Source organism: Salmo salar, chromosome ssa18 (assembly GCF_905237065.1).
Source record: "Salmo salar chromosome ssa18, Ssal_v3.1, whole genome shotgun sequence".
NCBI classification, from domain to species: Eukaryota; Metazoa; Chordata; class Actinopteri; order Salmoniformes; family Salmonidae; genus Salmo; species Salmo salar.
In genome coordinates, this window is record NC_059459.1 from 83371643 (window position 1) to 83386455 (window position 14813).

A 14813-nucleotide genomic window follows, 5' to 3' on the forward strand; every position below is an offset into this window, starting at 1 on the left:
CTGAAGGTATGGAGGTGCTGTTCCCTTCACAGCTCCGTAGGCAATCACCATGGTCTTGTACCGGATGCGAGCTTTAACTGGAAGCCAGTGGAGAGAGCGGAGGAGCGGGGTGACGTGAGAGAACTTGGGAAGGTTGAACACCAGACGGGCTGCGGCGTTCTGGATGAGTTGTAGGGGTTTAATGGCACAGGCAGGGAGCCCAGCCAACAGCGAGTTGCAGTAATCCAGACGGGAGATGACAAGTGCCTGGATTAGGACCTGCGCCGCTTCCTGTGTGAGGCAGGGTCGTACTCTGCGAATGTTGTAGAGCATGAACCTACAGGACCGGGTCACCGCCTTGATGTTAGTGGAGAACGACAGGGTGTTGTCCAGGATCACGCCAAGGTTCTTAGCACTATGGGAGGAGGACACAAGGGAGTTGTCAACCGTGATGGCGAGATCATGGAACGGGCAGTCCTTCCCCGGGAGGAAGAGCAGCTCCGTCTTGCCGAGGTTCAGCTTGAGGTGGTGATCCGTCATCCACACTGATATGTCTGACAGACATGCAGAGATGCGATTCGCCGCCTGGTTATCAGAAGGGGGAAAGGAGAAGATTAATTGTGTGTCATCTGCATAGCAATGATAGGAGAGACCATGTGAGGATATGACAGAGCCAAGTGACTTGGTGTATAGCGAGAATAGGAGAGGGCCTAGAACAGAGCCCTGGGGTGAGAGCGCATGGTGCGGAGACAGATTCTCGCCACGCCACCTGGTAGGAGCGACCTGTCAGGTAGGACGCAATCCAAGCGTGGGCTGCGCCGGAGATGCCCAACTCGGAGAGGGTGGAGAGGAGGATCTGATGGTTCACAGTATCAAAGGCAGCAGATAGGTCTAGAAGGATGAGAGCAGAGGAGAGAGAGTTAGCTTTAGCAGTGCGGAGAGCCTCCGTGACACAGAGAAGAGCAGTCTCAGTTGAATGCCCAGTCTTGAAACCTGACTGATTAGGATCAAGAAATTCATTCTGAGAGAGATAGCAGGAGAGCTGGCCAAGGACGGCACGTTCAAGAGTTTTGGAGAGAAAAGAAAGAAGGGATACTGGTCTGTAGTTGTTGACATCGGAGGGATCGAGTGTAGGTTTTTTCAGAAGGGGTGCAACTCTCGCTCTCTTGAAGACGGAAGGGACGTAGCCAGCGGTCAAGGATGAGTTGATGAGCGAGGTGAGGAGGGGATAGGGTCAAGTGGGCAGGTTGTTGGGCGGCCGGCCGTCACAAGACGCGAGATTTCATCTGGAGAGAGAGGGGAGAAAGAGGTCAAAGCACAGTGTAGGGCAGTGTGAGCAGGACCAGCGGTGTCGTTTGACTTAGCAAACGAGGATCGGATATCGTCAACCTTCTTTTCAAAATGGTTGACGAAGTCATCTGCAGAGAGGGAGGAGGGGGGGGAGGGGGAGGAGGATTCAGGAGGGAGGAGAAGGTAGCAAAGAGCTTCCTAGGGTTAGAGGCAGATGCTTGGAATTTAGAGTGGTAGAAAGTGGCTTTAGCAGCAGAGACAGAAGAGGAGAATGTAGAGAGGAGGGAGTGAAAGGATGCCAGGTCCGCAGGGAGGCGAGTTTTCCTCCATTTCGGCTCGGCTGCCCGGAGCCCTGTTCTGTGAGCTCGTAGTGAGTCGTCGAGCCACGGAGCAGGAGGGGAGGACCGAGCCGGCCTGGAGGATAGGGGACAGAGAAAATCAAAGGATGCAGAAAGGGAGGAGAGGAGGGTTGAGGAGGCAGAATCAGGAGATAGGTTGGAGAAGGTTTGAGCAGAGGGAAGAGATGATAGGATGGAAGAGGAGAGAGTAGCGGGAGAGAGAGAGCGAAGGTTGGGACGGCGCAATACCATCCGAGTAGGGGCAGAGTGAGAAGTGTTGGATGAGAGCAAGAGGGAAAAGGATACAAGGTAGTGGTCGGAGATTTGGAGGGGAGTAAATATGGTGTCCCCCAGGGCTCTGTTCTAGGCCCTCTCCTATTCTCACTATACACCAAGTCACTTGGCTCTGTCATATCCTCACATGGTCTCTCCTATCATTGCTACGCAGACGACACACAATTAATCTTCTCCTTTCCCCCTTCTGATAACCAGGTGGCGAATCGCATCTCTGCATGTCTGGCAGACATATCAGTGTGGATGACAGATCACCACCTCAAGCTGAACCTCGGCAAGACGGAGCTGGTCTTCCTCCCGGGGAAGGACTGCCCGTTCCATGATCTCGCCATCACGGTTGACAACTCCATTGTGTCCTCCTCCCAGAGTGCTAAGAGCCTTGGCGTGACCCTGGACAACACCCTGTCATTCTCCGCTAACATCAAGGCGGTGACCCAATCCTGTAGGTTCATGCTCTACAACATTCGCAGAGAACGACCCTGCCTCACACAGGAAGCGGCGCAGGTCCTAATCCAGGCACTTGTCATCTCCCGTCTGGATTACTGCAACTCGCTGTTGGCGGGGCTCCCTGTCTGTGCCATTAAACCCCTACAACTCATCCAGAACGCCGCAGCCCGTCTGGTGTTCAACCTTCCCAAGTTCTCTCACGTCACCCCGCTCCTCCGCATACTCCACTGGCTTCCAGTTGAAGCTCGCATCTGCTACAAGACCATGGTGCTTGCCTACAGAGCTGTGATGGGAACGGCACCTCCGTACCTTCAGGCTCTGATCAGTCCCTACACCCAAAGAAGGGCACTGCGTTCATCCACCTCTGGCCTGCTCACCTCCCTACCTCTGCGGAAGCACAGTTCCCGCTCAGCCCAGTCAAAACTGTTCGCTGCTCTGGCACCCCAATGGTGGAACAAGCTCCCTCACGACGCCAGGACAGCGGAGTCAATCACCACCTTCCGGAGACACCTGAAACCCCACATCTTTAACCTGTCTGGGCTAGGGGGCAGTAGTTTCACGGCCGGATAAAAAACGTACCCAATTTAAACTGGTTACTACTCTTGCCCAGAAACGAGAATATGCATATAATTACTATATTTGGATAGAAAACACTCAAAAGTTTCTAAAACTATTTGAATGGTGTCTGTGAGTATAACAGAACTCATATGGCAGGCAAAAACCTGAGAAGATTCCAAACAGGAAGTGACCTGTCTGACAATTTGTGGTCCCTCTGTTGCCTCTCTATCGAAAATACAGTATCTCTGCAGAAATCTCTTCTCCCTCTTCTCTACTCTCTCTCTCTCTTCTCATTGTGTGTTGGTGAGTCTAGCTAGCTACCAGTCAGTCACAGAGAGATAGGGAGGATGTACAGCCAGAGGAAACAGACATACAACGCCTAACAGAGATGTCTGGTGGTCCTCTCCTCCTTCTCCAAACAGGGAACACTCCTACTCTCTATCCTCCACTATGGTTAGTATTGTATGGAATCTTTTCTTTCTGCTGCTCATGTTTTGTATCTATTAAATGTGCTTGCTTTCATGATACAGTTAGGAATACAGTTAAACAATTAACTTCTTTGTTGGTTTTTACATGGTGTGTTGAATGTACTGTAGAATGACTAGTCATCGGTGATTGTGTGTTAAAGTGTTTACTTGCATGATAAAGTTAGGAATACAGTTAGCTTTCTCTAACTTCTTGTTAGTTTTTCGTGGTGTGTGATACCGTATATTGATGCTGCATGTTTTTAATGAAACACATTCACATATATTTGATGTGTATGGCATTGGTGTGGTTGGGTCAGCAGCTTTTTGTAATGCTTCCAGAAAGCAAGATATCCTATGACCCTGTGCTAGATGCATGTGATTCATTTAATTTAAGGCCATAGTGGATTGTATCCAATTATTGTTCATAGGTCGTCACTTACAAAAAGGACAACTACAGATATGTCCTCAAATGTAGTTATCTTTGTATTTTTTCCCATTTCCCCTGTGTGTATATGCACTATATATACAAAAGTATGTGGACACCTCTTTGAATTAGTGGATTCGGCTATTTCAGCCACACCCGTTGCTGACAGGTGTCTGAAATCAAGCACACAGCCATGCAATCTCCATAGACAAACATTGGCAGTAGAATGGCCTTTATGAAAAGATGAGTGACTTTCAATGTGGCACCGTCATAGGATGCCACCTTTCCAACAAGTCAGTTCGTCCAATTTCTGCCCTGCTAGAGCTGCCCCTTGTCAACTGTACGTGCAGTTATTGTGAATTGGAAATGTCTAGGAGCAACAACAGCTCAGCCGTGAAATAGTAGGCCTCACAAGCCCATAGAAAGGGATCGCAGAGTGCTGAAGCATGTAGCCCGTAAAAATCCTCTGTCCTCTGTTGCAACACTCACTACTGAGTTCCAAACTGGATCTGGAAGCAACATCAGCACAAGAACTGTTCGATACAAAGACATTTTAGACAATTCTGTGCTTCCAACTTTGTGGCAACAATTTGGGGAAGGTCCTTTCCTGTTTCAGCATGACAATGCCCCCGTGCACAAAGCAAGGTCCATACAGAAATGGTTTGTCAAGATCGGTGTGGAAGAACTCGACTGGCCTGCACAGAGCCCTGACCTCAACCCCTTCGAACACCTTTCCCTTCGAACACCAGCAGTGTTTGTCAGACCATGAGACATCCCTGAAATCGGTTGTCTCAGGAAAACGTCTGTAGCGTCTGAACGGTTTGGGCAACAAACTAATGTGACCCCACTGTGGAAAGGGGGGCATTTTTTTTTCTCAATTTTGCTCTATGACCTTTTTGAAGGTAACTGGTTAAAATAATGAATGGAGGTGTAGTTAAATATGTTTGTGGAAAAAAGCTGGTACTGGTTAAAATAATGAATGTAGGTGTAGTTAAATATGTTTGTGGAAAAAAGCTAAAATATTTCCTGAGACACTTTAAAACCTTACTCCTTATTATTTATTTTTAACTCTTTTTTGCCATTTATGAATGTGTTATTCAATGCATTTCTATGGGATTTGGGACTAAAGGCCAAATTCAATATTTTATCAAAACATTATAAATTCAATATCAAATAGCTAAACGATGCATGGTATGACCATGTTAAAGCAATTCCCCCACCGCCCAACGTCTTAGACTCTTAGAATTAAAAAAAAATGATAATTTGCATGTTATGATTTCTCATCTCCTAACAGGCCGTTGTTCCAGAAGTTGACAACCCAGTGAGCGCTTTATCAGGAAGACCAGAACCACAGAACACCCCTGGATCTGAGGTGACATCTGTCTACATCACTGCAGGGAGACCAGGAGCAGTACCAGTAGCAGCAGTAGAAGAAGAGGGACATCCAGGGGACAAAGAGTACACTTCATCAGAAGAGAGGAAAGAACCACAGTCCCCCCCAGGCAGAGACACTCTTCAGCACCCTACAGATACCAGTTGCAGCACAGCGCCACCCAGTGGGCAAAGGAAATAATCTAAAGAAACCAGACACGGTGTACTACACAATAGGAGATTACCCCTCCATCCTCCTCAGAGACCCACTGATGTTACTTTGATTAAGATTTAACCCATAAACTCAGGTACCGAATGCAAACACAGGGGAAATTATGAAGGAGAGAGAATTATAATAATGGATTTTTTGTTGTTGTCTAATTTCATCCATATTTAAAGTGGAAATCTGCAATTCCTACGTACTTTTACATTAATTGTGTATAACTATTGATCCATGCAGAATACAACATATGCTTGTTTTACTCCGTTGTTTGTAAAAATTGTAGTTGTAAAAAATTGGTGGCCGCTTTGTTATTATTTAGACTGCAGATTTCCCCTTTAATTATATAATGTTTTACATACTGTCTTATTTTATTTTGTCCTGTGGACAAAAGCTCACATATCGGAGTGGCTGCAGTTCTGGATTTTCTGTAAACGCGATAATATATATTTTTTTTATTTAGATGCTGCCTACTCCGCTGCCTACATAGCTGCTGCTAAACTCTCCACTGTCATTAGCCTACATCATCACACAAAACGCAGATTGTTTTTGCTCCAATGCAATGAGAAGGCACTGCGTCCTGCTTGTGCAACTGCCATTAAAAACAGAGAAGGTTGTAACCTTCATAAAGGCCTTGACTGTTTGTTCAAACGAGGCAGAGACTTATGCTACATCATCATGGTTCAGAGGATGGTGAGTAAAGAGAGAAACGTGAAGGGAGGTTGAGTGTGAACAGCAGCTACGTAGAAATAATGTGTGTACGGTATGTAAAAACAGAATATGATCCGGATCTGTAGCTTTAAGAGGTTTCCAGAGCGGTGGTCCTCAAATACAGTGAAATATAGCTAGTACTCTGCGTTAACATCCACATCATACATTATGGGTTCGTTTTCCTGGACATAGATTAAGCCTAGTCCCAGACTATAAACTACGTTAAATGGAGAATCTTCACTGAATATGCTTCTTAGTCCAGGACTGAATTGACTGGAATTTTAATGGATTTCAAACCAACCCTGTCGTTTAGTGTTACTGTTATTTTATGTTTTCTTCTTCACTGGAATATATGTATTGGCAGTGGCGATTTTAGCATGTAAATCTTGGTGGGGCAAAAAATAAATGAAGTGGAATGCATGCCAGCAAAGCCACTACACAACACAACACTAAACAATACATGCATTTCACTATAACAGTGACAAACGGTGGCCACAATCTGTTAGGGCCTACATAAAGCTGTCCCTACAGCAGAGTCCCAACAGCAGTCCGAACACCTTACCACTGCTACACCTGGCTATCAGCGGAGCCTTGTCTGGCAGCGAAATAGTTCATTCAGCCTCATTTACTGCCTTTAAGAAAATAACATAGCTATATGCCTGACTTGCTAAACAAATGTAGTTTCTACTAATGATTGAGATGTACAAACTATGGCATAAGGGGACGACAAGCGGATGAGAGGCAATCCGTAGTTTCGATTAAGACATTAATGAGCTGACGACGACGGACGTAGTCAATATAACTATTTGTTCAGCACTTTGAAATGTAAAGAGACAGAATTCAGAACATGGGACGTTCCTAGTGTCAGAACCGTAGGATAAATAAATGGGGCATATAAACAGATAATGAAAGCTCTTAAAATATTCAATGATTATATTTCTCTAAAACAGGTTATAGGCTACATGTGCACCACCAAGTTAGAACAGCAGGCACATGGGCTACTAACAGCTTACTAGCCAACATACACTTAGTATTACTTTCTTAGCTACAGCATACATATCTCCCTTGCATATTACATCATTTATGCAGCAGCATACAAGACATTTTGGGACTCACATTGTGATGTGCTCACTTAAACAGGAAGGTGGCGCGGCGGTCCTTTGTGGGCAAATTTTGTCATCAAACTTTGTCATCAGTCTGGCATTCTCTGGATTTATGGTGGGAATTCAGAAAAAAGACACACAGTCACTCCATTGAATAGCAGGCTAGTGGATGCTTTGCCATTCTTGCAGTTAGCCACTGATTCCTTCCATACCACTCCTTGTCGTGAAGTCTCCAAACCAATTGTGCTTGCTGCTACTCTCTGTTTATCTTATATGCATAGTCACTTTAAATATACATTCATGTACATACTACCTCAATTGGCCCGACCAACCAGTGCTCCCGCACATTGGCTAACCGGCATTGTGTCCCACCACCCCTCTTTTTTCGCTACTGCTACTCTCTGTTCATCATATATGCATAGTCACTTTAACCATACCCACATGTACATACTACCTCAATAAGCCTGACTAACCGGTGTCTGTATGTAGCCTTGCTACTCTTATTTTCAAATGTATTTTTACTGTTGTTTTATTTCTTTACTTACTTACACACACACACACACATACCTTTTTTTTTCTTTGCACTATTGTTTAGAGCCTGTAAGTAAGCATTTCACTGTAAGGTCAACACCTGTTGTATTCGGCGCATTTGATTTGATTTGTTGAATTTGGGATTTCCACATTTTTGTGTAATTTTTATGTCCAATGGCCGATGAGCCCTGATACATTTTTATCTATAATTTCTCTTCATATGACAAGGATTAAAAAGGATTTGCCAGTAGATTGTTGACTTGATTCTCGATGATGACTGCTAGCTAAGACTTTGAAAGTAAGATGTTGACATGATCAGTCCAATCAAAGCAACTGTACATATAACGTGATTTGACGTCATTGTATCCGTGGACAATGACCTTGGGCACTTGTAATTTAACTCTATGGCAGGACCTAAAGTGCTGCAATTTTGGATGTCTACCCTTACTAAGGACTTAAACTTGGCAAAGACGTAGTGTCCCCATGAGTGACAGAACACTGAGCCAATCACGGCGCAATGCTCCTATTGTTTGATGCCTCGCCCCTCCATCACAGAAAGAATTGCGCAAGACTGAGACACCTGCATTTTGGAGCTGACTTACTAATGAAAACAAAAAAGAGACCATGTTTGTATGAGTCTTTATTAAGTCAATTATATATATATATATATATTTCTTACATAGTTTGCAAACTGATATGTGACAGGTATAAATGGCAAAATAACATGCAAAACAGGCAAGACAGGCAAAACAGGCAAGACAGGCAAAACAGGCAAGACCCCTCCCCCAAAAATGATATATATGTATATATATATATACAGTGGGGAGAACAAGTATTTGATACACTGCCAATTTTGCAGGTTTTCCTACTTACAAAGCATGTAGAGGTCTGTAATTTTTTATCTTAGGTACACTTTAACTGTGAGAGACGGAATCTAAAACCAAAATCCAGAAAATCACATTGTATGATTTTTAAGTAATTCATTTGAAGATGTATTCTTTAATGAGTCCGACGCGAAGGACATACTCCATACTCTATCCTACTTACAGGACAATAAAAATTAAAACTGTAATATCTTATGTTTCACCGAGTAGTGGCTGTATGACGACACGGATCATTTACAGTTGGCTGGGTTATCTGTGCATCAGCGGGATAGAACAGCTACGTCTGTAAAGAAGAGGGTGGCGGAGTGTGTGTCTTTGTGAATAACAGCTGGTGAGCGATGCCTAATATCAAGGAAGTCTAACACCTTTTAATCCACACACGGAGACACATACAAAGCTCTCGCTCACCCTCCATTTGGCAAATCTGACCATAACTCTATCCTCCAGATTCATGCTTACAAGCAAAAACTAAAGCAGGAAGTACCAGTGATTCGCTCAAATACTTAACTGGTCAGATGACGCGGATGCTACGCTCTCAGGACTGTTTTGCTAGGCCAGACTGGAATATGTTCCAGGTTTCATCCAATGGTATTGAGGAGTTTACCACCTCAGTCACTGGCTTCATCAGTAAGTGCATTGATGACATCGTCTCCACAGTCACCGTACCTACATATCCCAACCAGAAGCCATGGATTACAGGCAACATATGCACCAAGCTAAAAGCTAGAGCTGCTGCTTTCAAAGAGCGGGATGCTAATCCGGCTGCTTATAAGAGATCCTGCTATGCCCTCAGACGAACCATCAAACAGGCAAAGCGTAAATACAGGACTAAGATTTTGTCCTACTACTCCGGCTCTGACGCTCGTCGGATGTGGCAGGGCTTGCAAACTATTACGGACTACAAAGGGAAACCCAGCTGCAAGCTGCCCAGATCCACAGATGCCCTTTCCCACCTGGACAAAAGGAACACGTATGTGAGAAGTCTTTAATTGATTACAGCTCAGCATTCAAAACCAGAGTTCCCACAAAGCTCCTCAGTAAGCTAAGGACCCCGGGGACTAAACACCTCCCTCTGAAACTGGATCCTGGACTTCCTGATGGACCACCCCCAGGTGGTAATGGTAGGCAACAACCCATCTGCCACGCTGATCCTCAAAACGGGGGCCCCTCATAGGTGCGTGCTTTGTCCCCTCCTGAACTCCTTGTTCACCCACGACTGCGTCCTCAAGCATTACTCCTACACCATCATTAAGTTTGCTGCCACCTACTCCCTATAGGCTGTCTCATCATTGTCGGTGGTCAGGCATACCACTGTTGTGTCGTCAGCAAACTTAATGATGGTGTTGGAGGGGGCGGTCCATCAGGAAGTCCAGGACCCAGTTGCAGAGGGGGGTGCAACTTGAACAAGACAAAGGACTACAGGAAAAGGAGGGCCGAACACGTCCCCATTCACATCGACGGGGATGTAGTGGAGCGGGTCAAGAGTATCAAGTTCCTTGGTGTCCACATCACCAACAAACTATCATGGTCCAAACACACCAAGACAGTCGTGTAGAGGGTACGACAACACATGTTCCCCTTCAGGAGACTGAAAAGATTTGGCATGGGTCTCCAGATCCTCAAAGTTATACAGCTGCACCATCGAGAGCATCTTGACCGGATGCTTCACCGCCTGGTATGGCAACTGCTCGGCATCTGACCGTAAGGCGCTAACAGAGGGTAGTGCGTATGGCCCAGTACATTACTGGGGCCAAGCTTCTTGCCATCCAGGACCTACTGTATATAATAGGCGCCGTCAGAGGAAGGCCCAAAAAATTGTCAAAGACTCCAGTCACCCAAGTCATAGTTTGTTCTCTCTGCTACCGCAAGGCAAGCGGTACCGGAGAGCCAAGTCTAGGTCCTAAAGGCTCTTTAACAGCTTCTACCCCCAAGCCATAAGACTACTGCACAATTAATCAAATGTCCACCCAGACCTTTGTTTTTACACTGCTGCTGTTTATTATCTAAACATAGTCACTTTACCCCTACCTACATGTACAAATTAACCTGTACCCCCGCACATTGACTCTGTACCCCCTGTATATAGCCTTGTTATTGTTATTATATTATATAACTTTTTAATAAATATTTTACTTCAGATTATTTTGTAAACATTGTTTTAACTCTATTTCTTTAACTGCATTGTTGGTTAAGGCCTTGTAAGTAAGCATTTCACGGTAAGGTCTACACTTGTATTCGTCGCGTGTGACAAATACAATTTGATTTGATTTGGAGATGAAGGCTGGACTGGAATCTCTCAAATTCACTACTATACTCTACACCTATATTACCTCTCTCTGAGATATGATGGTGTTGTGATGTTTTGGTGTTTTGGATGAAGAGACAGAATATGCGATACGCTAATTCCTTGGTTTGTTGACTGGAAATGAATTTTCAATTATAGTGTTGATGTTAACATACGTTTGGATTTGCACTCTCAAAGCAAATATTATTTTGCTACTAAATTGTCTGAAGATACAGGCCGGCCAATTGGAAAGCAGAATATGCATTAAGCTAATTCCTTCATTTGTTGACTGGAAATGTCCATTGTCAGCAGCAGCTGGACCTGTTGATGTGACCTATGCTGAGGTTGACCTCCAAAAGAAGGCCAAAGCCAAGAAGAATAGAGGTAAGTCTGGACATCCCTCCCTCTATATTCCCCTTATCAGAACCTCATCTCTCTTTGACCCCATATTGAATAAATGAATATTATTATGATATTAGTCTGGGTATTAGTCTGGGTATTAGTCTGGGTGTTAGTCTGGGTATTATTATGATATTAGTCTGGGTATTAGTCTGGGTATTAGTCTGGGTATTATTATGATATTAGTCTGGGTATTAGTCTGGGTATTAGTCTGGGTGCTAGTCTGGGTATTAGTCTGGGTGTTAGTCTGGGTATTAGTCTGGGTATTAGTCTAGGTATTAGTCTGGGTATTAGTCTGGATATTATTTTGTTTATGATTCTGGATATTATTGTGGATATAACTATTATATTATGCTGATGTTTATCCTCCTACAGAAAGAGCAACCCCACCAGAGGCGGATTCAGTCTATTCTCTACTGAAGCCACGTTCATGCCCCGGTAAGAATAATAGCCATTTGTTATTGATTCTAAAACTAAATATATATGGAACTAATGTGCTGATATCAAATTCTAATCTATCTTTTTAAAGTATATCTCTATGTTTTATTCTTAGTAGTTTGTTTTACTGCATGCAGGTCCTTGAGGGAGATGGAGGGATAAATGACTTTGTGTGGTGATATGTTACAGGTCCTTGAGGGAGATGGAAGGATAAATAACTTTGTGTGGTGATATGTTACAGGTCCTTGAGGGAGATGGAGGGATAAATAACATTGTGTGGTGATATGTTACAGGTCCTTGAGGGAGATGGAAGGATAAATAACGTTGTGTGGTGATATGTTACAGGTCCTTGAGGGAGATGGAGGGATAAATAACTTTGTGTGGTGATATGTTACAGGTCCTTGAGGGATAAAAACATTGTGTGGTGATATGTCACAGGTCCTTGAGGGATAAATAGCAGTGTGTGGTGATATGTTACAGGTCCTTGAGGGATAAATATCATTGTGTGGTGATATGTTACAGGTCCTTGAGGGATAAATAACATTGTGTGGTGATATGTTACAGGTCCTTGAGGGATAAATAACAGTGTGTGGTGATATGTTACAGGTCCTTGAGGGAGATGGAGGGACACACCATCAGAGGAGGAGCAGGAGAAACCTGGGAATATGTATCATTCAGACATATATATGCGTGTGCGCACACACACACACACACGCAAGCACACCGACACCAGCGGATTCTCACAGATACACACACACATATATATATATATATATATCTATATCTACATCAACAAATATATTTGATTTAATATTGGTTTAATTGTGAATAACTGCTACAGGTTTTTAAACAATGATATGGTGTAATGATGATGGATCTTATCTGCAGCTACGGTAATTGTATCTGTATTGTGTATTGAATTGTTGGGTTGTAAATCTATTGACATGTATTGTCTTGGGTGTGTTACTTCTGTCACTCAGATGATTGAATACTACACTACACAGCCAAAAGTATGTGGACACACCTTCAAAAAAGTTGAAGGTGTGTTATTACAGCCACACCCATTGCTGACAGGTGTATAAAATCGTGCACAGTCATGCAATCTCCATTGACAAACGTTGGCAGTAGAATGGCCCGTACTGATGAACGCAGTCCCTTTCAACGTAGAACCGTTATAGGATGCCACCATTCCAACAAGTCAGTTCTTAAAAATTTCTGACCTGGTCAACTGCAAGTGCTGTTATTGTGAAGTGGGAACGTCTAGGAGCAACAACTGCTCGGCCGCGAAGTGGTAGGCCACACAAGCTCACAAATGAAATGGGTTTTCATGGATGAGCAGTCGCACACAAGCCTAAGATCACCATGTGCAATGCCAAGCATCAGCTGCAGTGGTGTAAAGCTCACCGCCATTGGACTCTGGAACAGTGGAAACGTGTTCTCTGGAGTGATGAATCACACTTCACCATCTGGCAGTCAGATGGACGAATCTGTGTTTTGCGGATGCCAGGAGAACACTCCCTGTCCCTATGCATAGTGCCAACTGTAAAGTTTGGTAGAGAAGGAATAACGGTGTGGGGCTGTTTTTCATGGTTCGGGCTAGGCTCCTCAGTTCCAGTGAAAGGAACTCTTAACGCTACAGGGAACAATGACAATCTAGACGAATCTGTGCTTCCAACTTGTGGCAATAGTTTGGGGAAGGCCCTTTCCTGTTTCAGCATGACAATGTTCCTGTGCACAAAGCGAGGTCTTTACAGAAATGGTTTGTCAAGATTGGTGTGGAGGAACATAACTGGCCTGCGCAGAGCCCTGACCTCAACCTCATCGAACACCTTTGGAATGAATTGGAACACCGACTGCGAGCCAGGCCTAATCGCCCAACATCATTGCCCTTCCTCACTAATGTTCTTTTTATTTATTTTATTTTACCAGGTAAGTTGACTGAGAACACATTCTCATTTACAGCAACGACCTGGGGAATAGTTTCAGGGGAGAGGAGGGAGATAAATGAGCTGGGGATTATTAGGTGGCCGTGATGGTATGAGGGCCAGATTGGGAATTTAGCCAGGACACCGGGGTTAACACCCCTACTCTTACGATAAGTGCAATGGGATCTTTAATGACCTCAGAGAGTCAGGACACCCGTTTGACATCCCATCCAAAAGACAGCACCCTACACAGGGCAGTGTGTGCCCTAGGGCATTGGGATATTTTTTAGATCAGAGGATAGAGTGCCTCCTACTGGCCCTCCAACACCACTTCCAGCAGCATCTGGTCTCCCATCAGCATCTGGTCTCCCATCAATGGACTGACCAGGACCAACCCTGCTAAGCTTCAGAAGTAGGCCAGCAGTGGGATGCAGGGTGGTATGCTGCTGCTGCTATTGTGGCTGATTGGAAGCAATTCCCCGCAGCAATTTAGTGGAAAGATATCTAGTGGAAAGATATCCCATTAAAGTGGAGGCACTATGTTTACATCCCTATTAGTGAACATTTCTCCTTTGCCAATATAATCCATACACCTGACAGGTTTAAACAGCATGATCATTACACAGGTGGTGCTTGTACTGGGGACAGTAAAATACCACTCTAAACTGTGCTATTTTGTCACACAACACAATGCCACAGATGCTAGAGAATTTAATGTTTATTTTTCCACCATAAGTCGCCTCCAACGTTGTTTCTGAGAACCGTCCTCACAACTACGTGTAACCAGGACTTCCACATCCGGCTTCTTCACCTGTGGGATGGTCTGAGACAAGCCACCCGGTCTCAGGGAAACTTATCTGCTTGCTCATCGTCCTCACCAGGGTCTTGAACTGACTGCAATTTGGTGTGGTAAACGACATCAGAGGCAATGCTCACCTTCGATGGCCACTGGCACGCTGGAGAAGTTTGCTCTTCACAGATTAATAACGGTTAAAGCTGTACTGGGTATGGCATCCTGTTTGTGAGCGATTTGCTTTTGTCAACGTTGTGAACAGAGTGCCCCATGGTGGCAGTGTTTTTTATTTTATATTATTTTTCATTATTGCTTTTTATGTACATTTATTTAACTAGGCAAGTCAGTTAAGAACAA

General features: G+C 44.4%; 1 protein-coding gene across 5 annotated transcripts in view; it reads left to right on the forward strand.

Annotated features, from left to right (window-relative positions):
- Positions 1-6862, forward strand: part of LOC106578034 (basement membrane-specific heparan sulfate proteoglycan core protein) — a 74150-nt gene extending 67288 nt beyond the window's left edge. For all 5 annotated transcript variants that reach the window (XM_045701737.1, XM_045701738.1, XM_045701740.1 and 2 more), the window contains 2 exons: positions 3329-3359; positions 5092-6862. In XM_045701737.1, the coding sequence (XP_045557693.1) occupies positions 3329-3359; positions 5092-5122 (62 nt within the window). In that variant the 3' untranslated portion in view covers positions 5123-6862. The remainder of the gene's footprint in view (positions 1-3328; positions 3360-5091) is intronic.
- Positions 6863-14813: the final 7951 nt, after the last annotated feature.